The sequence below is a fragment of the Carassius auratus genome, chromosome 7 (assembly GCF_003368295.1).
Source record: "Carassius auratus strain Wakin chromosome 7, ASM336829v1, whole genome shotgun sequence".
NCBI lineage: Eukaryota > Metazoa > Chordata > Actinopteri > Cypriniformes > Cyprinidae > Carassius > Carassius auratus.
In genome coordinates this window covers 23315738-23338794 of record NC_039249.1, presented here as the reverse complement: position 1 = coordinate 23338794, position 23057 = coordinate 23315738, and the positions used below count along the sequence as shown (strand labels likewise).

Here is a 23057-nt window from a genome sequence, read left to right as displayed (position 1 = left end):
CATTGAATCATTTAGCAGATGCGACTTACAGATGAGAACATTAGAAGCAGTCAGACCAACCAGAGATCCACAACAATATACAAGTGCCATGACAAGTCTCATTTAGTCTAGTACAGAACACATAGCAAGGTTTTTTTTTTTTTTTTTTAAGAATATGATAGACAAGAAAAGGAAAGGTAAGTGCTAAATCCCTATTTGATATTTTAAGAAATATAGCACAAACCCACTTTTCAAGCAGGATATTTAGCAATAAGATGGTTGGTTGGATTTTAAATGTGTTCGAAACTTTCTGGTGTCCAAATATGACACATTTTATATCACAGTATGAGTAATTTATTTATTTATTTCACATTCATTTGTTGTTTTTTTTATTTGTTAATAAAATAAGATCAAAGATCAAACAACAGGACAAATACAATATATGGAATATTTTTATGCCTGTTCAACAGTAGCATTTAAGTATGAAACTGAATAAAATGTAAAATAAACTACATGGCTATATGAATTCAATTATATGCAGATTTTTATTAAAGCTACTGAAATTTAGTTCAAAACAGAGTAATTTTCGCTGTCTTTTGTTATTTGGTTAGCATTAGGGACTAGGGATGGGCATTTTGGGAAATTTCTCATTTCGATCATCGATAGGTTTCAAAAACGATTAATCGATTAATCGGGGGTGGGGCTTAATGCGGGGGGCGGGGCATAGCCATAATGTATATAATGAAAAAATCTGAAGATTGTTATGAAAATGAAAAAATAAAAATCTGACATGAAAATCTGTCTATGAAAACATGAACACCAACACATGATTATGACAGGTTAAATTATGATTATGATGAAGCAATGTTATTAATAAAGGAGCACGAAATATCTGCCTGAGGTGAAGAGTATACCAATAAACGGAAGATAATTCTATGACACATCCTATGATAAATCAGATAACTGAGATACAATAGCTCTGTCGTCTTCTTGGTTCTGCCTGCGTTGCATTTAGGTCTTACGGCAAGTGATTCAATGCTTGTCTGAGTTGCCGCTCTGTTATCGCCAAATATTTTATGTACACATTTTAGATGATAGTGGATTATATTTGTTGTAGATGTGTGTGACAGCTTGGCGCTGCACAGCTTACCCTGAACTGTATTTTCATCGTTCTTCTCAAAGGGAAACCAGCCATCACTTACGTGATTTTGAGGCCATATCTGTCTTCTAACGTCTTTTGAGGTATCAAGTGGGAAGCTAACCAATCAGAGATCAGGGCGCCGCCCAACGTGCTGCCATAACCAATAAAAAAATAAAATAATAATAATTTCGATCATCGTGTATGTGATCGATCATCGCTGTCGCGGTCGAGTATTTGAGTACTCGATCACTGTTGCACATCCCTATTAGGGACCCGGACCTCGGCAGGTTTATTAGGCTGCTGTCACTTTAAGACCTGATGCACAGAGTCAATATATTAATACACATCTGATCTCTATCTCTACTGTTTGTGAATACCCACCAAGATCTGCATTTTGACAACTTTTTTACACAATAAGTGGTGTATGAGAAGTCATTTCAAAATCATGTGCTATCTGAGAAAGGCAAATTTTTTAATAACTTGAATAACTTGCTTGAATATCTTGAAGCAATGTTGTGGATTTAATATCCCCAGTGCTTCCCATATGTATGTGTGATGTGTCAACGGTTAAAACTCTACATTTGAAAAAGACCCAGTGAAAGACTTGGCAAACATGAATCGGTTCATGGGGGTGTTTCTGGGTGGGTGCGTTTCAGACAGCGGCTTCCTGTTGAGAGGTGAATGGGCTCAGTCTGTGGCACCTGATCATGGAGGTCATCCTGCACTGAATTCCTCCGCTGCAGCTGACCATGTAATGGAGCACTTGGCTACTGCATGCTGTGTAATGCTCTCTTTCTTAGTGCTGGGGCTTTTCCTGTCTTTATCTTTCTCCCATAATCCAATCCTTTTTTTATATGTTTTTAATGGTTACATGAGCTGAAATGTAGTTCTTTTAGTTTTTGCTGTCAGTGAAAGACTGCTGAGAAAGGTTGGGTGAAAGTAGGTGTGCCTGTGCTTTTCTGCAGAGTCAGATATTTCAATGTGGTCAGATAAGCTCCCCCACTGATTTGCCTGTGCTTTGCCCAGCTGAACTGGTGCAGATGCAAGAATAAACATGTACAGCTGGTTGTTTCATGGTGTAATCTGTTTTTAGTGAGATTAACATTTAGATCATATTCATTAATAACTGATTTGAGAACAGCTGCTTAATTGCGTACTCGGTCTACAGTCTTCATCGGTCTGTCCAAGTATATGTGACACAATGCGTAATCGAATATTTGGAAGATTAAATGGACATCGTGGTCACTTGTTGCCAGTTAATGTGTACTTGCTGGATAAAGCCATGCTGCATTCACATTCTCTTGGTCTGTTTGTCTGACTTTGCAAAATAAGACAGGTATGATTTTAAATGAGCTAAAGAATTTACATAACTTTTTAAAGAGAAATTCTTGCTTGATCTAACTGAAATCGAAATTTTTAAATTGCAAGTATTTTGATCAGATGCAGAGATCAAAGGGGATTTTTAAACAGGAGCATTTTTAACGACTTATTTAGTTTTTATTCAATAATCTGAGATTTTTGTTGTGTGCAGATTTTTCAGGGTAATGCTAGTTTTTTGTAGGATAAACATCTTGGAGATTATTCAGGGGAAATATTAACTTATGAGCATAATTGTAACTGTAAATGGTGGAGCCGTGGTTGTGTGGACTCCCTCTAAAGGCTCCGCCCTCTCACACAGTGCTGTGCTGTGATTGGTGGAGTACATTTCTAGGAGTTTGCCCTTTTGAAGTTTTTTTTTGTTTGTATGAGCGAGGAAGTGACTGTTTGTGGTTTGCAGCTGTGAGGCGGGTGAAATTGTGTCAAAATTATGTTTACTGATGAGTGATGGTAACTGATAAGTATTTTGTCCTGTGATTGTTTTGCCAGAACAGGTCTCATCATACTTCAAATAAGGTTATATTTTTATCACTTTCTTGGAATCAGATATCTTGTTTTTGTTGCTGTGACTTTAAGACTCCTTTATCATGTCCTCTTCCCATATGACAAGTGGAACGGGGCTCACTGATGGGTTACAGATGTGTCTGGTCCAGTATAGTTTTTAACTGTCCTATCCACTGTTCCAGGATCACAAAAACATCTGCGCTGAAATCTGCCTCTCAAACTGTTAGTCAGTCTGCTGTTTAACAGACACTGCTCTTCTTCCTTCCTCATTATCACACTGTGGACCAAGTATCTCAGCACTGATTATGTGTCATTGTCATTTTTTTGACTTCATAGATCTAAATATGTTATATGAGGGTGATTAAAGTCACAGTAGTGTTTTATAGCAGCTCTAATCAGGGCTAGGTGATATAGCTATAGAATGAACTCTAAAACGGTTGAATGGATGAACTAATAAATGGATGAACTTAGCACACATGTGGTTTTGTTTACAATTTCTGGTTCACTTGCAAAAAGGGCAGTGTGAAAATGACTTGCACCAAAAAAACAACAACAACATTGTATTGACCAAAGCAAGTGGACTAGCAGACTTTCCTAGTTTGAAGACAACCTAAGATCTCTCTATTTTACATGATGTTCACAATATTCTGTCATTTTATATCATCAGCAAAATTATTGCGATAATACTGCTTCTATTCAATGTATCATCCAGCCCTGCTTTAATTTATTTGTAAAGATTGAGGAAAATTGGGAACTGTGTGATTCAATATTCTCACGACATGAAATGTTTTTCTTGGAGTGTTACAAAACAGAAGCGGAAAGCCCTTGTGTGTGTTCCTTGGGAGACCGTGAGCTCACTCTCACCTCTTCCTATTGGAATGACCTGTGAACTTGTGCGGCTTCACGCTTCCTGTGTCTCACTGAAAGGATGTCCTTTGTAGTGGATGCTGTTACACATTCTCAGATACAGTCTCAGTTATTTTTGGCTTAAGTTTGAAATGTTTCCAAATTGCATGTAATACATGAATAGTTTCATATATGGTAATATAGTTTAATATATGGAAATTATGGAATACAGGTTTTATTTTGAGTTCTAGGGCCCGTTAATAGCATAGACTTGGGTGTGTCTCCTCTGTGTGTGTGTGTGTGTGTGTGTGTGTGTGTGTGTGTGTGTGCGTGCTTGCGCAAGTGCAGGCATGTCCATCACGAAGAGCGTAAAAGTGTAAAAGAGAGGCAGGGAGAAGGCTGTTAGGCTGCTGCTATCAGTATGTGTCCTGTGTGGGCACTCATAGATCAGGTAGATGTGTTGCTATTGTTATTCAAGGCTGTAAGCTAGGGATATGCCGGTATCAAATTTTCATGTTGCCAATAATTGCTAATGCTTTTTTCACGGTATAGGCTATTATCATTAAAATATAATAGGTCATAATACAGTATAACAGGTTTAAAAACTTTTTTCTTTTAACAAAAATAACTATACAATGAAGCAATACAGAAATATATCAAGTTAAGTTTTACACAGATTAAAGTGCAAAAGAACTACAAATACCAATCTCATTAGTTAACCTTAGTTAATGCGTTAACATTCACAATGAGAAAGTTACGTTTGCTACAGAAGTTATCCAACTTTGTTTAAAAAAAATACAGTTTTCAGTTCATGTTGGCTCATTAAATAACACAGTTGCAATTTTTGGATTTTAACAACATGTTATTAAATATTGGAATACCTAAGATGAATGAATGTTTTGAATAATTTTTAATTGGCAGTTTATGTAAACTAAAGAATTAACTAATGTTAACTAATGAAGCCCTATTGTAAAGTGTAAACGAACAATAAAGAATCAAAACACTTTCAAACAATATTTAGGGTATTTTGTAGTCCAGATTAAAATATAAGAAAAAGTTTGAAAATAAATAGCCTAAATACTTAAGTATTTGGTACTGTGATGAACAACACAGCAAATCCACAAACTTGAATGGCTATTAAAATACATCTTAGAAAGTAGTGCAGCTGCTTTATTTATGGGGTTTCCAGGGCAATGGCTGCATTTTCTGCAGTTTAGCGCCATCTGCTGCCAGAGAGTGAATCTGCTTTCATTCAGCACGTCTCTCACTAGTCTTTTAGGCAGCATACATCTGTGTTCTTTTATTTAATTTTTTTACATTTATTTTTTAAACAAGTATTTTTAAAATGCATCCCAAATTCTGAATTCACGGTATTTAGAAGTGCTCACGATAACAATTTCGTTCATTTTCATTACTGTGACATATCGCATTACCGAATACCGGCACATTACCGTAAATGTCTACTGTCTACTGTAACCTTGTCTTAGATTTTTTTTGGCCCTCTCAAACATTTTGACATTGTTGAATGATGTTAGATCTCTGAGGCAGACTAGCAATTTGGCAATTCCTATCAAATAGGCGAGACTTGTGCCACTCAATGTTATGGCCCTGCTACAATGTAATGTCCACCACATTTTGGATTATGTATTGTGCGTTTTGCCTTGGTGAAGTAAAAGGAAAATTGAATTATGCAATAAATGGATAGTGCTTTGCAGCCCTCCATCTTGTGTGCCTGCTGACAAAAACAAAAAATGTATATCAGTTGAGTTTGATCATTAAGTTTAAAGGCTGATGTTTACTCTTAAGTGAAAGGTGTAGAAACCAGGCCATCACTTGTGGTTTTAAACTACTCTTTATGGTCACAACATGACAAAAACTTTTGAATTCCTTACACTTTTCCAGCCATTTTTCCTTAGAAAAATAAATAATTATCCTAATATAAAAATGAATTCCTTCGTTGCTTCTTGTTCTAATGAGTGATATTGTTTCAAACCATGAAACAGGTTTGTGTTGCCTGACTATGATGACATGTATCTTCAGCACAGTTTGCAATAAATATGTAGCTTGAGTTAGGATGCAGATGTAAATTTTTGTTCCTTATCAAAAACAGTAACATCTGTAAAATTGTAACAACTTGGTAAACATGTAACTATGTGGTTTCTAGGTGTTTGTAGGAAAAACTGTAGTATAAATACATTTAGTATAAATGCACAAATGATATAACTTAATCGCAAGAAATACTGTAATTATATCCCATTACTTCTTTAATACATTTAATACATGTCTACATTATCAATATAAAAAATTACTTGACTGAATAAATAAGCTTTCCATTGACGATTGGTTTATGATAGGACAATATTTGTCTGAGATACAACTATTTGAAAATCTGAAATCTGAGGGTGCAAAAACATTTTTTATAAAGAAAATCACCTTTAAAGTTGTCCGAATTATGTTCTTAGCAATGCATATTACCAATCCAAAATTACGTTTTTATATATTTACAGTAGGAAATTTACAAAATATCATCATGGAACATGATCTTTACTTAATATCCTAATGATTTTTGGCATAAAAGAAAAAACAATAATTTTGACCCATACAATGTATTTTTGGCTATTGCTACAAATATACCCCAGCAACTTAAGACTGGTTTTGTGCTTCTGTTTTGTTTTCACATATAGCATGTCTTTTTAAATTAATATGATATATTTCTTTGTTCATAACTTAAAAAGCTAAATCATTCTTTACGGATAATTTTTCCCTATGCTGTAGTTTTCAAGTCTTATTTGTGCATATGCATATTTAGGCTTTGTTTAAACTAATGCATTTTCGTTTTATAATGTATTAATTTCGTGGACATTTTGCTGTCTGCTGTCCACACTACTCCCTCGAAAACAAACTTTTAGAAACTTCCCGTCAGTGTCTTGTATGAATATGATGTGTCAGGTTCCTTACACAAAGATTGCTTTGTATGGCTTTAGAATAGTTAGAAGATATTGTATAAGTCAGATGGATTACTTTTATTGTACCTTTTTGTCCATTTCAGAGCTAAACTGCCCCCTAGGTACAGTCAGTTTGCACTGTATGTGCATTCTTCAAGTGTTCTACTTCCGTGTTCCTGTTTCAGGCTGGGAATATCATGAGGGCGAACTATGACTTTAAGAAACTGAGACGGTGAGCTTGCTGCTTTTCTAAAGCAAACAGAATTAGCCTTTGCAAAGCAGACAACTAGCATTATGTAAATGACATGGAAATTGCATGGTAATGGAAATTTGCATTGCCATCTATTGTTGCGTCACCCATCTGACCTGCAAGTGGAGGACAAACTTAGCAGAGCAAAATTTTATTTTAGTCTCCATCTCAGTTCCTGGTTTCTATTTTGCAGATGTTCAACATATGAAGTATGTTGGGTTTTGTTGTTTCTGTTCTAAAACAACACTTTTTTTTGGCCTTCATGGAATGTTTTTGTGTCCGCTTCAGCAGGTTGAAATGTACAGGAGAATGTTATCAATGTGATGAACATGTGAGTAGTTGGTATGTGGTATTTTGCCTCGTGTGATCAAACTTCATAACACATGAAGAAGAGAAGAGGGTGTGCCTTAATGTGCTCATTTTCATAGCATGAGTATCACCTATTGTACTGGTTCTTTTAGATGATCTAAGGTATTTGACTTTGTATTTGAGTACGTCCCCAAGAGGTTTAACTTATATAAAGGTATTCAAATGTATTCGAAAACTGTGCCAAACACTGCAAGTGCATTATAATAAAGCAGTTTAGCACATAGCATGTCTCTTTTATAACAAAATAAAGGCTCTTTTGGTATAAAACTTGCATCATGTACAGTAGTGTGCATTGCTTTGCTGAAAGTGCCATGTGTCTTTATGTTTCAGATGGATTGAAGCGTGTTTAAATGAGGATCTCCCGCCCACCACCGAGCTGGAGGAGGGCCTGAGGAACGGCGTGTACCTGGCCAAGCTGGGGAACTTCTTTGCTCCTACTGTGGTCTCTCTCAAAAGAATATATGACCGCGAACAAACACGCTACAAGGTAAGACTGAAGTTTTCAATAGCACTGATATGAAAATAGCAGACCGTTTGGATTCACTCGTTGCTTTCTTCTCTGTCCCACTTGTAGGCCACTGGGCTCCATTTCAGACACACAGACAATATCATCCAATGGCTGAATGCAATGACAGATAAGGGCCTCCCTAAGGTGAGGAGTGTAGATGGTGAACACCAGACTGCCTACTTCTTTCATTAGTGGCATTTCTTCTGCTTTATTGAGTCACTAACATGATAGAGCTTGCCTCTGAACCTCTTTCCCATGTTTGGCAACAATGCTGCATTCAATCTCATTAAATCCTAATGCATGTACTTGTCTGTCCCTGTCAGATTTTCTATCCTGAGACAACAGACATCTACGACAGGAAGAACATGCCCCGTTGCATCTACTGCATACATGCTCTGAGGTACCCTTTCACTGTGGGCTTATTCTCAAATCTCTTGTTGAGGAGAAATAACCAAGAGAAGTGTTGTTAGTAGCTTATATGTGTTGCAGTAGTTCAGTTGTGTTCATAATAGTAGAACTTATTGTGAAATTGTTTTGTTTTGTTTTGGTATGTATGCATTATTGCCACAGTTCTACATGCACTTATTAAAACTTAATTTCACTGTTCTAAATGGTTCTCTCATGCATTTAGCAGTGAGGTAAATAATCTTTATAGTGTTATAGAAGATTTTTCATGGATTCCACAAAAAAAATATGAAGCAGCACAACTGAACTGAGCACAGATGATAATATTAAAAAGGTTTTTTGGAGCAGCAAATCAGCATATTAAAAAGATTTCTGATGGATCATATGACACTAAAGGCTGGAGAAATGGCTGCTGAAAAGTCAACTTTACTATTATAGGAGATAATTATTTTTTTAAATATATTAAAATAAAAAAACTGATATTTTTTTATTGTAATATTTCACAATACTACTGTATATTTAATCAAATAATGCAGCCTTGGTAATCATAAGAGACTTCTTAAAATGGGCCAAACCCAGACTTTTAACGGTAGTATAAAAAAAAAAAAAAAGTATAAAAAAGTGACTCATTAGGTAGTCTATTCAGTTAGACATTTCCTGTTTAGTCTCATTCATTTTAGTGATTTTCCGCTTAAATGAACCAGTTCACTTTGAACCAAAATAATTTTAGAATTAGGGCATTTGTAGTGTTAATAGTTATATTTAGTGTTATTTTATGGGTTGAATGTCTTTTTTGTTGCAAATAAAAACTGTCTGCCTACAGATATTTAACTGTAAATAACTACTTGCAGTTTCAAAGTACAAAGTACAATTCAAGTACGATAGGTATACACTTGGACCCAACCACTCTCCTTTTTTAAGAAATGAATCGTGATAAAAGCGCAAGAGTATGACACTGTGAGATTTAATCTGCGTCTACACTCATCTCAGAATTAATGAGTCAGAAATAATGAGGAAACCTGTTCTGGTTTCTGTTGAGTCACTTAACATGAGGCTAGAGAATCCTGCCATTAGTAACTCTCGCATTACGGCTCAATGCAGAATTGACACTGGGCCCAAAGGCCATAAATCTGGCCTTCAGACACAGGAAATAACAGCATTCAGGGGCGAGAATCTGGCAGAGGCCTGGCGTGGGGTGAGGGGCACTAAATCCAGTCGGTCTTTGTAGTTGATATTGATGAAGGGATGTGTGTGTGAAACTTGAAAGCCATCCAGATAACATCTGACTCTCTTCCCAGTAGTGTCTTTTCCCGCACACACCTATGGAATAGGATAATTGTCCACTGGGAAATTTGTTTCTCATATTCACTTTGTTTTTTTTGCTTTTTTCAACAGCCTCTACCTGTTTAAACTTGGGCTTGCGCCCCAGATTACAGACCTGTATGGCAAGGTGGCCTTCACAGGTGAGTCAGCTCACTGTAGTATCATACTGAAGCTTGAGTTTGTTCAGTAACAGCTGGAAATGCCACTGTTCCCAGGAGCCGTGGTCAATGTGAAAATCATTAGCGATTGTATGTGCGTTTCCTGCCATTTTGGCTGGCCTGAAACTGCCTTCCAAGTCCATGGATGGAAAACATTATTTACCAGACATTTTGAGAACAATGTCCAGCCAATCACATCAAAGCAAGGAAAAATGCAAAGCCAAGATTACGTTACCATGCTTATTAAAGCGTGACATAACAATATTTATCCAGAGCCTGTCCAGTATAAAATAATGAATGAGACTTTCCACCGAGCCAAATAATCTCCATTTTTATGTTATTTGCATATTGTTTTTGTCTTTTCAGAGGAGGAGATCAACAACATGAAGATTGAATTAGAGAAGTACAATATTCAAATGCCAGCGTTCAGCAAAATTGGCGGGATCTTAGCCAACGAGCTATCAGTGGACGAAGCAGCCTGTGAGCACTGTTTCAAAGTCAATTTACTCTTGGCTTTTTGGCACAACTCCTTCTCTTGCAAACATAATTAACTAGACTTAACTCGGACAGCCAAGAGTTTAACAGCACAGTAATTACGATCTGTTTAACATTGCTTCGAGCTCAAAAGATCTGCATTATCTTCTGTTGCAACGATTCAGTGCACGCTGCGGTTATCGCCATCAATGATGCCATTGACCACGGAGTCCCCGAGGGCACTCTAGCTGCCATGAGAAACCCAAACGCCATGTTACTGCAGCTGGACGCAAGCGCTGCCCAGCAGTACCAGGATACCCTGTTCCAGGCCAAGACTGAGAAAGTGGCCAGCTCCCGAAAAAGAGTACGCATTTTGCTTTTACAGAGAAACATTTGCTATATTTGGGCAACTAAGGGTGTATTGTAATATATGCACACACTATCTCTATTCCAAAACTCACTGACCTGCCTAAGTAGATCGCATTTAAGGCATCAGAAGCGTGATGTGAAGGCTTTTTCTCTAAATAGACAGCAGAATTATGAAATAAATTTCATGTTGATAAACTTCACTGAAATGGATAACTAACTTTGATCAAATTCAGGCAGCATGGCATGTGCCTGTCATTGCTTTGCAACAAGACCACTGAAAATATATGCATTAGACATACTTGCACTTTATCCAGTACTGCAAAGTATCAATTACAATCAGTGTTGGGTGTAACGCGTTACAAAGTAACGCGTTACTGTAATAATATTACTTTTTTCAGTAACTAGTAGTGTAAGGCATTACTCGTCTGAAAATGGTAATATTATTACAGTTTTCCCAAGCTAGTTACTTGCGTTACATTTGCCAGTAGCACCTTCATCACACACACAAGGCACACAATACAGAGAACAGAAGGGAAGGGAAGGAGGGCGTGAATGGAACAGTGATTGGTCTGGGTTTGGCACGAGGTATCATTTACCATCACTGATTGGTCGACAGCCGGCAGCAGAGCGGCACGCTCAGACAGATGGGGAAAAATGGAAGCGTCAACAATGGCAAGCTCTTTTTCAGAGGAAGGTTCCCAGCAACAGAAAGCTAGTTTCGACGGGTGGAGATTCAGTAATTATTTTGTAGGGGTGCTCCGATCACGATCGGCCGCTCGTTAATGCGCATCTCAGTAAAGCCGGTTCTCTAATCAGCGGTTTATTCCATCAGGTGCGTGAACCATATGTTCATACAACCGTGCCAATAAACGCTGAAAATGAACTGGATTTGCGCATCTTCTCAGTTAATAACGGCTCTGTGTAGTAACAGCTGCTCTATGTGAAATCACGCACCTGATGGAATTAACCGCTGATTAGAGAACAGGTGTACTGACGAGCAGTAATATAAGTGAGTTGTGTAAACAGTGATTTATGTGACTTCAATTATTTCTTATTAAACTGAAATCGAAAAGTAAAAAGTATTTTTTGGAAAAACCACATCCTAGTGTTAGTCTTCATATGCTGATGAATAGTGTTAACACGGATATAGAAAAATAAGGAGTGCAAGAGATTGATTCCTAATGTCAGTTTATTTTTAATTAATACTATAGTAGTTCGGCTCCCTTTACATCTTTAACTACCCGTTAATTTATCAATTGAATGGGTGACCTATCCTCATTAATAGAGCAAACATTTGTCCCCCCTGAGAGAATTGGCAGGAGCCGCCACTGATAAAGACCCTAAAGAACACTCCTCCTTTGTATGTTCTCCCTCCATCTGATGCATCTCAGGCAATCATAGAGTAATTAAGAAAAAAAGATGTAACTAGTAATATAACTAGTAATATAACTAGTTACTTTCTCCAGGGAGTAATAAAGTAAAGTAAGGCATTACTATTTTTGAGAGTAATATGTAATATGTAATATATTACTTTTTTGAGTAACTAGCCCCAACACTGATTACAATAGCCCCATCTGATAAATAATTACATAAATATGCAAAATGGACTTTTTAACCCAATATTTATGCATGCTTTGTATGTTTAGTTCTTCTTGGTGTCTTTAGCTTGGCCAAATTCTTTTGTCAGATTATACTGGGATCAACTGTTAGAGCACTTTTTGTGTAGTCCAGTCAGTTTAAAAACTACTGCTAATCAGTTATTTCAGTATTATTTTTATATTATTACAGTATTCATTAATATTATGGAGTAGCTTTTATTTTATCATTTTAGTATAATTTTGGAAACACTTTAGTAAAGGGGTTGAATTCTCGCTATTAACTAGTTTCTTATTATCATGACTATTATTAACATATTGGCTGTTTATTAGTATTTATAAAGCACATATTATATCCTGAATCCTGCACAATACCTAAACTTAACAACTATTTTACTAACAATTACTAAGCATCAAATTAGGAGTTTGAGGCAAAAGTCAAAGTCAATGGTTTGTTAATGGTGAGAACTGGGCCTTAAAATAAAGTGTGACCATATTCCTTAATTTAAGTTTTATTCAGTTTGCTTATCCCTTTTATTTATTTATTTATTTATTTTTTCCCTCTGAATATTTCTATTGAAGTTAAATTTAATTTCCGTTTTAGTACTTCAGCTTCATTTATCAGCTTCATTTATCTTAATGAAAACTTAATCAAGTTTTTCATCTCATTTATTTCCAGCTTTTGTCATTTAACAAAAATAGTTTTAGATTTGATAAACAGGCTATCTGTTCATTGTGTATGAATTGAAACTAGTATGTCTCTAATGGTATAAATGTATGTTTGGTTGGTAGATTGGAGAGAATGCTGAGGCTGAAAGGGACGCTTATGATGAGCTGCTCACACATGCTGAAATCCAGGGGAACGTCAACAAAGTCAACTGTACGTACCTCAGCCATATCTACTTCCAGTTCTTTGTGTTCTTCTGAGGTTGATGATGTGATCTGAGCTCTCTGTGTTTGTGCTGTTTCTCAGTGACCAAAGCCTTGAATTCAGCAGAACAGGCGCTGTTGAGTGGTGATGAGGACAAGCTGTATGACGCTCTGCGATCCCCTGCGCTAGGCCTGCAGTCCGTGCAGGCTCCGAACAAGGCATGGTACCTCAAACAGCTGCTGGCCGATCGAGAGCTGAAGGAACAGGTAACAGCTTCTGCTACTCAGTGGGGGAAAATACACTTTTGTACTACAGTTTATAATTGTCCCTTGGAAATTCTAGATATGAAATGCATATGGGTAGTGTGGTGTCTTTTTTTTTTTTTAGAGAGTCCCTTATAACAACATGTGTGTGTAATAGTCCCTTATAACAACACGTGTGTGACAAACCCTAGGGCTCAGCAGAAATATATGCTTGTTATGGTGGTAACCATAATAACAGCAAAAACAGTTTATCCTGAAATAGCTGACGTGCCATAAAAGTACTTTGTTATTAATTATTTGTTACTTAACTCAAAAAAAAAAAAAAAAAAAAACATAAAATAGTGTAAACAAATTGTAGATATTAATGACTTCTCACTTAACCTGATTTTGACTTCTGAAGATAATATTGAATGTCTTGTTGAATGATTTTAGGGTGTGTGATGCTAAAAAATCATATTGTTTATTAATTGCCTGTATGTTACAGTGATCTTATAGAAACTATACAACGATCCGTAGCTGTATATAGCTATGTATATTTCAAGAAATATATCAAGTTTTTTTCTGTAAGCTAAACTCTCTTATGCTCACCAAGGTTACATTAATTAGATCAAGAACAGTAAAAACAGTAATATGTGTCATAATATGTATATTTCAAATAACAGTTTTCAATATCCAGTTTATTTTGAAATGCAGTTTATTCTGCAGTCATTTCTCCAATCCTCAGTATCACATGATACTTTAGAAATCATTCATATATGCTGATTTTCTGTAATTATTATCAATGTTAAAATTAGTTGACAATAATTATATCTGCTTAATGTTTTGTGGAATTTTCTACGATTCTATGATTGATGGAAAGAAAGTGGTAAAAAAAAATATTGGAACTAAATATTCGCAGTCATTTTGCTTATCTGTGTCAGCTTCAGCTTTCCTAATCATTGCATGTCATTGCATATAAGCTGTTCATTCTAAATTCTATAATCTCATCACATTCGGCTTGTTCCATTCTTCCTCATGCCTAGAATACCCCAGGAGAGCCTCTGATGAAGGAGGAGTTACAGATTGGAGTAGATGCAGCCAATGCACAAGCAGCAGACTATCAAAAATGTATGTACTTCTGTATCGCAACATTCTTTTGAACCTGTGAGTTGTTTGTGTTCAGAGTACAGTACATAAGAAAGACGCCAGTGCTTTCTTTGTTTCTCTGTTGTGTGTTCATGTGTTCATTTTTGCTGTCCTACGCTATCATCCTTTGAAAAGAACAATAAGATGTGTGTGTGTGTGTTTCAGTGCTGCGGGCTGTGGAGAGGATTAATGCTGCCATAAGAAAAGGTGTAGCAGAGGAAACAGTGAATGAACTGATGAACCCAGACGCCCAGCTGCCACAGGTTTACCCTAGTGCTGCAGATCTGTACCAGAGAGAACTCGCCAGCCTGCAACAACAGAGCGCAGAGGTTAAAACACACTCACATCCACACACTTTCAGCTCACCCTGGTTATTTTGCTGTCACCATCCCTCTAATGAGACATTAACTGCAGAAGAAAGTGAGCTCCCTTAATAATGCAGCACCCTAATGGTAATGGCCCCTAATAAATGTTCAATTTGAAGTTCTCTACGAAGGCACCAGCTCTTGATTTCGGTACAAATCGGTAGATTTCGGTATCTTACCAAGCTACTGTCATGATATTTTAATAAGAGCATCAAGTTTACAAATACATGGCACACATATATTTAGTAAATTGTTCTAATTTAACTTGAACTATGTGAAACAGTCAACCTATTTCTATTATTAATATTTCCGAATTTTTCACAATAGTACACAAATGATAATATTGTAAATAATCATGAACCATGTACACCAGTTGATACTCCTACATACGTGATGATATTATTGCTACCCATCATGAAATGGAAAAACAGAAAAGAACAACAACACAGTTTGTTGCTACTTCTGGTGCACAAAATCATGTTGGAGTAGATGTTTTCTTGAAAGTATGGAGGCCAATGAATAAAAAAATAAAAAGGTAATTGCAACTTCTCTCGCAATCGCAAAAATAATAGTCAGAATTGTGAGATTTAAACTCACAATTTTTACTTGTTTTTTTTCCTCCGAATCGTGATATAAACCTACAATTCTGAAAAAATTCCAGATTTGTGAGTTCAGAATTCACAATTCTGATTTTATTTCTTGTACTTCTGACTTTATAACTATAACTTAAGTTTACTGTAGATCTCTCAATTCTGAGAAAAAAAAGACAGAAGTATTAGAAGACAGTTGTATCACGCTATTGCGAGAAAAAAAAAAGTTGCTATTACCTTTAAAAAATAAATAAATAAAAATTATTTAGTGGTGGAAATGGGCTTTCATATGAAAGCCTGCTAAAAAACAAAACAAACAAACAAAAAACAAAAAACGGGGTGGTAATCAACAAGTTTTTGTTCAGTTTTGTTTACAAATCTGTTTCTGAGACCCTGCACTTGTATGTTGAGTGTGATTCATTGGCCAAAAAGCAGAAGTTAAAGATGAATTTGATAGCATTGACTGATGTTTTTTTTTTCTTTCTTTCAAACTTTTTATAGGTTTCACAATAACTTTATCACAATTTTTTTTAGTAGTAAAAATCTGATACCATGATATTATTGATTTCTCTCGCCTTGGCTGATTTCTTTTTTTCACTTGAGTTTGTCACAATGAATTATGGGCTTGCCTTCTCTGATACATATGATGCTGACATCAGAATAGGTCATATCTAAGTTGCTCACCTGTGCTGCCATTGTAAGCAGCTTACCAGGTTTTAGAACAGAGCAATAATTTACATGCGGTTTACATAAGTGGACGACCTGTACCGTTTAGTTTAGTTTGAGTGATTTTCATGCATTGCTTGACTGCGCAGGGCTCTTTGTCACACCCCGAGCTGCTGGTTGCTGTGGAGATGCTGTCCTCGGTGGTGCTGATAAACGAGGCGCTGGATGTTGGGGACAGGGCAGCAGTGTGGAAGCAGCTCAGCAGTTCCCTCACCGGCCTCAGCAATGTAGAGGACGAGTTCGCCCAGAGGTGAGAGTTTGGGACGGCTCAGACTGACATGACCGGTTGAAGTCAACATGCTATCAGAATTGGTCCTGTTTACTTTAAGACACATTCCTGGTCTTATCTCATATGCTTTATCAGTGCATGCTATTCATAAAAAATCGTATCTTTTCATTAAATAACAACATCTTACTCGGCCTCTGAAATGACTGTCAGCTGAAAGTCACTGGCTGCATGAGCCATTGGATCGTCAACTATTAGCCAAATAGCTATTTGGACACTATTTTACCCAACTCTCATTCGAGTCTGGCTCTATTCTTGAAAAATCAGGGCTCGTACTACATAACTTTTGTTAATGCTTAGAAATATGGCCAAATATGGAGGTTGTAAATGTGAGTGTTGATTTATCTCCTGGTTTTAGCCACTGTTTGTTGTTTCCCTGCAGGTATATAGATGAGTTGATGCGTCTGAAGGCAGCTTCGCGTGAAGAGGGTGGGGACTATCTCACCTGGAATGACATCCAGGCCTGTGTGGACCAGGTCAACAGTACTATTCAAGAGGAACATGAAAGTGAGCAACACATTCGTCCTAAATATGAATAGAAATGGATCTAACTCAGATAGTGCTGCATTATGGACCGTGTACATGTCCTCTTGAAACTTTAGGGATTGCTGCTATTGGTCTGATCAACGAGGCTCTGGATGACGGTGACCTACAGAAGACAATGGCTGCTTTACAGAACCCAGCCGCCAAGCTAACAGATATAGATCCATCTTTGGCCCAGCATTACTATGATATTCTGCAGCAGGCGAGGAGAGAGAAGGCCCACGTATGTATACCTTCACAGACCCACAACAATAACACAGCCTACATTCAGCATGTTGGGCCACTTCCACTGCTTTCATCTTCTCAAATACGATTCCGGTTTTTGTCTAGTTTTTGTTTCCTTTTGTCCAAATGCTAATTGAAGTTTATTTATTTTATTTTTTTAATGTTTGAAAACTGATGAGGATACGTAAAACTTTCTTACCGGTCATTGAATGAGTTTCGTGTATTTGCCCAACAGTTCAAGGGAAGTCTGAGGTCTAAAAGTGGAATGAAAAAAAATTTGGTGTTTTCTGATAGAAATTGTATTTGTGATTCAAAATGTGATTTACAAAAAGCACCGGGTTTGCTGTGCTTTTACAATAATAATAATAATAATAATAATAATAGTAAAATAGAGTATTAGGAATAATAAACAATAATTTACTTTTTATTTATATTAATATTATAGTATTAATATTAATTAATTTCATAATTTCCAAATATGAAAACATCACATTTTTTACTGAGCTGCTCACGTGTGAAAGAACACAGTGCTGTGCTTTACTGTAAAAAAGAGAATTTCTGTTTTATTTCTATTAATTCTGCAGCTCTATCTGAAAGTCGCCCTCTCTCATGCATCATGTGAGCTTCTCTTGACTCTAGTCTGATGACATCATCTGAGCTCATACCGTCTCATTCCTCACCCCCATACTTGGTCTGGCTTTTATTTGCCACCTCCCCTGTTCTTTTCATTAGAAAGCCCCTTACATCTTCAAATGACTATAATATGTGCAAATAACATTTGATTCATTTGATCTCTCACACCTCGTGTATCATATTTTTGCTTATGAAAATAGAACATTTTGGTCCTAATCTGAGGCTTACTGAAGAAGTGAATTAGGTTCTGTAGCATATTTCATCTTTATGTTTAGTCAGTGCTTTAGGCCATGCCTCGCGTGTTTCCTGGGGATGTGAAACTGAAACCTCAAGGATGCAGGTGAATGGACAAAGAGAAGACCATGGTTTACCACAGCAGTGTGCCAGTGTGGTTCACAGCAGAACTGACGACATCTGAGGCCGAGAGCACTCTTTAACAATGACAGCTTGAGAAAAAGTACCCAGAATAGTCTTTCAGAGGCATTACGGGGAAAAAAAACTCATCTAAAATCTGCCTCTCTTTTTGATTCACCCATATGAAAACAGTTCTTCTGAGTTTGATCAGTGATATTTCCCATTTATTTCTCGAACCACTCTTTTAATAGAGGATCACATGAACAGCAATTTTTGTCTCTTGTACTCATAATAGCTGTCAAAGTCACTGCTGAACTCATGCTACCCCCCAAAAAAAACATGGCTGGAAAAACAAAGTGTTTCCTTTCGCCGTGATTTGCACAAGCATCGGAAATAACAAGGCTTATGACTTTTTCTCTGCCTTAAAAGGGCAAAATTCTGGTCCTGTTAGCTGGCGTGGCTCCGTAAAGGGTTTTTAGCGCTGACATCACTCCTCCACGCTAACGCTTACGCTAGCTTGGGTCACTGTGAAGTGTAAAGCACTGCTAAAACAAGATCTCGCTTAACTGAAACAGGAAGTGGTGAGGAAGAAAGTTAGATTTTATATTTTTAACAAAAATCTCAAAAGATGGAGTGATGTGTGACAAGTCAGTAACAAGAAATTTCTTTTTGACTTCAGTTATCACAATTTATCAACAACAAAAAAAGTGACATTCTTGTAATGAGTAAAATATGAAAAGATAAAAATCACGAATTGTGTAATATTAATGAGCAGTTGATTTGATATACTTTTGTAACATCACATACAGTCAAGTCTGGTGACCCATACTCAGAATTTGTGCAGAATTCCAGAATTCGCTGGGAAGTTTATGTACAATGGTGTGAAATTCTATGCGTGCACACACTAACATACATGTTTTTATTACATTATTAATTTTTATGCTTTTTAGAAGTTCATCACTATTCACATAACATCCTGTTACATTCCCTACGTACGTGTTCCACAATGATTTTTAGCAAAGTTTAGCAGGAATAGAGGGAAGTGGTTCTTCTTTTATCATCCAGTGTTGTAAACAGTCCCAGAAGGGTTGGTAATGTAATCTTGGACATTACACCACACCCTTTTTCACTTCCTTAGTTACAGTTGGCAAACTTTATTCACATCTTTAGATCCTGATCACTTCTGCTCCACCCCACTGGGACACATTAAGTCCTGTTTGCGCTATAATAAAGCAAGCATTCATTTAATACAGACGATAAAATGCAATTCAGTGAAGCGGAGCCTGATCAACCCTGAAGGAACAACGTTTTCTTCTGTTGCACAATTTGCCACACCCTCAGGTTTGCTGCTGTACGTTTGCAAGAAAGGCGGGCAGATGCACGCAGCAAATCAGAGAGCTGCAAATTGTGCTCCGGAAACTGAGCTCAGCATGCGGTCAGGGACTATCATGATAGAGGAACTGCCCCACCTGCTGGTGGTTGTAATGAGTTCTTAGTAAGCATGTGTTTGCCCAAAATGAATGGCTCTCTGAAGCACTTCAAGAAGGCAACTACTATTTTCCTGAAAGTGAGTGTTTATAGAGTTATGTTGATGAATAATGAAACACTGTCTCTTCCAGTTCATACAGCATTTGTTTTTCCACATCATACTGTACCTGTTGACAGTTAAAAGGGTCATATGATGCAATTTAAAGTTTTCCTTTCTCTTTGGAGTGTTACAAGCTCTCGGTGCATAAAGAAGATTTGTAAAGTTGCAAAGACTAAAGTTTCAAACCCAAAGAGATATTGATATATTAATAAAAAAAGTTAAGAATCAACCAACGCAGTGCTAAAACGGTTCATTCGAACACGTCCCAACATGTCTACGTCATGATGTGGGAAGATTTGCATTACTCTGCCCAAATGTTCAAGCAAAGAAAGAAGGTGTAACTTTTATTCTCACTGTTGTCACCACCATGTTGTGGAAAAGCTGTGTTTCTCGTTGTGAAAGCTAAATTACTTTGTTTAGCCTCCAAAAGATGCCAAAGTCATTGGTTAAAGGGTTAGTTCACCCAAAGATTTATATTAGGCTGCATTTTACACACCCCTGAGGCATCCCTGGTGTATATGACTTTATTCATACTAAATCCAGTTGGAGTTATATAAACATTTTTTTTTTTTGGATCTTTCAAGTTGTTTAATGGTACTCAATGGGTGTTGCATTCCTTTAGTCCAAAAGACATTAAAAATCTCCCTACCATAAAAATATGACCCCTTCAAAACATTTAATTGAATTAAAGTGACAGTTGACTCCAAAATGTCATTATTTACTCACCCACATTTTTGACTTAAATCACAATAAACATTCCTCTGTGGGAAACAACAGATGTTTAAAAACATCCATACAGTGTCCATACGGTGAATGTCATTGAGGTGCAAAACAACACTGGATCCCACTGACTTTCATTGTATAGATGTAAAACTGCTTTTTTTTGTGATCCTGAGAAAGAAAGTCATACAGGTTTGGAACATGAGGGTGAGTTAAAGAAGTTTTGGGGTTAATTTAATTAACTGTCACTAATTCTATTAAAAATGTTTTAACTGTCAACAATTGTAATCTCACTACAGAGGGTTTGACTGACACCTAGTGTCCACATGAGTGTCAGTCCTATGTAAATACAAACAAATATAGTTGGAATTGCTTGATCATCTTTTTTTTTACTTTTTGGAAACATGGTTATTTTTTTGCTGTTCTGTTTGGTGGCACAGAATTCTAAACACCGTTACCATGGTCCTTAAAAATCTGCAATTTGTATCTGTAGTTCATGTAAATGTAGTTAAGTTACATTTAGCTAGATATATCTTATGAATCATTCAAATGCTTATGTGGGCATCAAAATACCTGCAAAAGTCATGAAAAAATGGAGATGAATTGTGTAAGTAATATTTGATTTAATTCTTTGAAATGGTTACTCGTTGGTAATTTACTTCTTGTTTCTTTTTTTCTTGTCTTTACAGGAATGCGGAGATCCTTCTGCAGTGCTTTGGTTAGATGAGATCCAGGATGCGATCTTAAGAGCCAACAAGGACTCAGAGGATGCTCTGCAATGTAAAAATCATATTTGTCTTTGTGTATTTATTTGTTTAGTCTGACTCGGTCTCGGTTTGAATATAAATATGATTCTTGTATAAAAGGATGATTCCTTTTTTTTTTTTTGGAATCTAAAGAATGATTTTTCCATTTCCCATCTTCAGTCTCCCAGGCGATCCAGTCCATTAATGAGGCGGTGGATAACAAGGACTCGTCTCAGACGCTGACAGCTCTGCGTTCACCTGCTGCTGCTCTGTACGGAGTCACTTCTGAATGTGCTCAGACCTACCAGGACGACCTGTTTCGAATTAAAGAAGACAAGAAAAAGGAAGGTAAGATGGGCTCTTGGGTTGATTCTTTGATATTTGGTACAAACCAATCTAAGTGCAATTTCTTTTTTCTACTCAAGTTTTTTTTACTATTTGGTGATAATACAACATGTCATATCATTTACACTTTGTGACGGAGAGAGTAATAGAGGTTTTTGGTAGGGGATAATGGCAGTGAATGGATGAAACACTGGGTGAAGGGAGGACACAACTACTACTATAACCTCAAGACCGGACAAGGCACCTGGGAGGAGCCTGCAGACTTTACTCCAAACAACACTCAGCTCAACAAGGAGGAAATACAGGTATCTTCATTCAGTATTTATTTTTACAATGCATTAAATAAATAAAATATATTACAACATGTTATGATATATTATAATATGTCTATTAATATAACAACTGTAATTTTACAGTTTTGTTGTGGTTTTAAAAAAAAAAAAATCTTCCTGATTAACTTACTGTGTCTTTGTAGTCTGTTGTGTCAGGAGTAACCACAGCATATAACCGAGAACAACTATGGTTGGCCAATGAGAGTCTGATCGCCAAGCTGCAGGCCCGGTGCCGTGGCTTTCTGGTGCGACGTGGAATGAAAGAGCGTCTTGGGTTCTTGAAGTCTCAGGAGCCGTCTGTCACATGCATACAGGTCTTTCTCCTCTTGCTTTCTTCACTTAGTCCTAAACTAGACCGGAAGGCATTCATGTAAATGATGACAAGAATAACATCAGTGGGTCTGGGGCCAAACCAATCGTGACCTTCTGGTTCTGTTTGAATTCTAGGCCCACTGGAGAGGCTATAAGGAAAGAAAGAACTACAATGACAGGAAGCAGTTCCTGAAGGATCACACTGATGATGCTGTCAAGGTGAGAAGCAGCATGACAAATACTGATGGAATAAAAGAGTCACACTTTTTGCATGATAAAATGTCAGGATTGTGCTTTAAATGTCAGGACTGGGTAATAGAGTAAATGGCATAAAAATGGCTGGACACCTCCTAATCATTGGGTTTTTTCAGTGAAGAAAAATTGTAATAATGTAAAATCTGTATTTGGATAAACATGATGTTTTTTCTGTAGATTCAGTCAATGGTCAGGATGCATCAAGCTCGCAAAAAATACAGAGATCGTCTGCAGTACTTCAAAGACCATGTGAGTTTTTAGTCCAAACTCAAGGACTTGTATGTTTTTCTGATTTCTGACTGCACAGTGGTCAGTCTTTAATGTCCTCCATTCAATTTTCTCATCGCAGATAAATGATGTGGTGAAAATTCAGGCTTTCATTCGAGCCAACAAAGCAAGAGATGACTACAAAACACTCAGTAAGCACCTCATGTACTTCTGTCAAATTCTGTTTCACATCCTCTCACTGAGAACACGCCTCAAATATCCATACACATAACTTGCTTTGTCTTTTGAAGCCATTTCATTGTTGTTT

General features: G+C 36.8%; 1 protein-coding gene across 1 annotated transcript in view; it reads left to right on the top strand.

Moving 5' to 3' along the window:
• Positions 1-23057, top strand: part of LOC113106269 (ras GTPase-activating-like protein IQGAP1) — a 43553-nt gene that overhangs the window by 12189 nt on the left and 8307 nt on the right. Inside the window, exons 3-22 of the mRNA XM_026268001.1 lie at positions 7742-7898; positions 7986-8063; positions 8243-8319; positions 9720-9787; positions 10172-10285; positions 10465-10643; positions 13036-13123; positions 13217-13380; positions 14400-14484; positions 14668-14831; positions 16273-16433; positions 16852-16976; positions 17072-17235; positions 21222-21312; positions 21459-21626; positions 21786-21928; positions 22099-22269; positions 22403-22486; positions 22700-22771; positions 22872-22941. Of these exons, the coding sequence (XP_026123786.1) occupies positions 7742-7898; positions 7986-8063; positions 8243-8319; positions 9720-9787; positions 10172-10285; positions 10465-10643; positions 13036-13123; positions 13217-13380; positions 14400-14484; positions 14668-14831; positions 16273-16433; positions 16852-16976; positions 17072-17235; positions 21222-21312; positions 21459-21626; positions 21786-21928; positions 22099-22269; positions 22403-22486; positions 22700-22771; positions 22872-22941 (2423 nt within the window). The remainder of the gene's footprint in view (positions 1-7741; positions 7899-7985; positions 8064-8242; positions 8320-9719; positions 9788-10171; positions 10286-10464; positions 10644-13035; positions 13124-13216; positions 13381-14399; positions 14485-14667; positions 14832-16272; positions 16434-16851; positions 16977-17071; positions 17236-21221; positions 21313-21458; positions 21627-21785; positions 21929-22098; positions 22270-22402; positions 22487-22699; positions 22772-22871; positions 22942-23057) is intronic.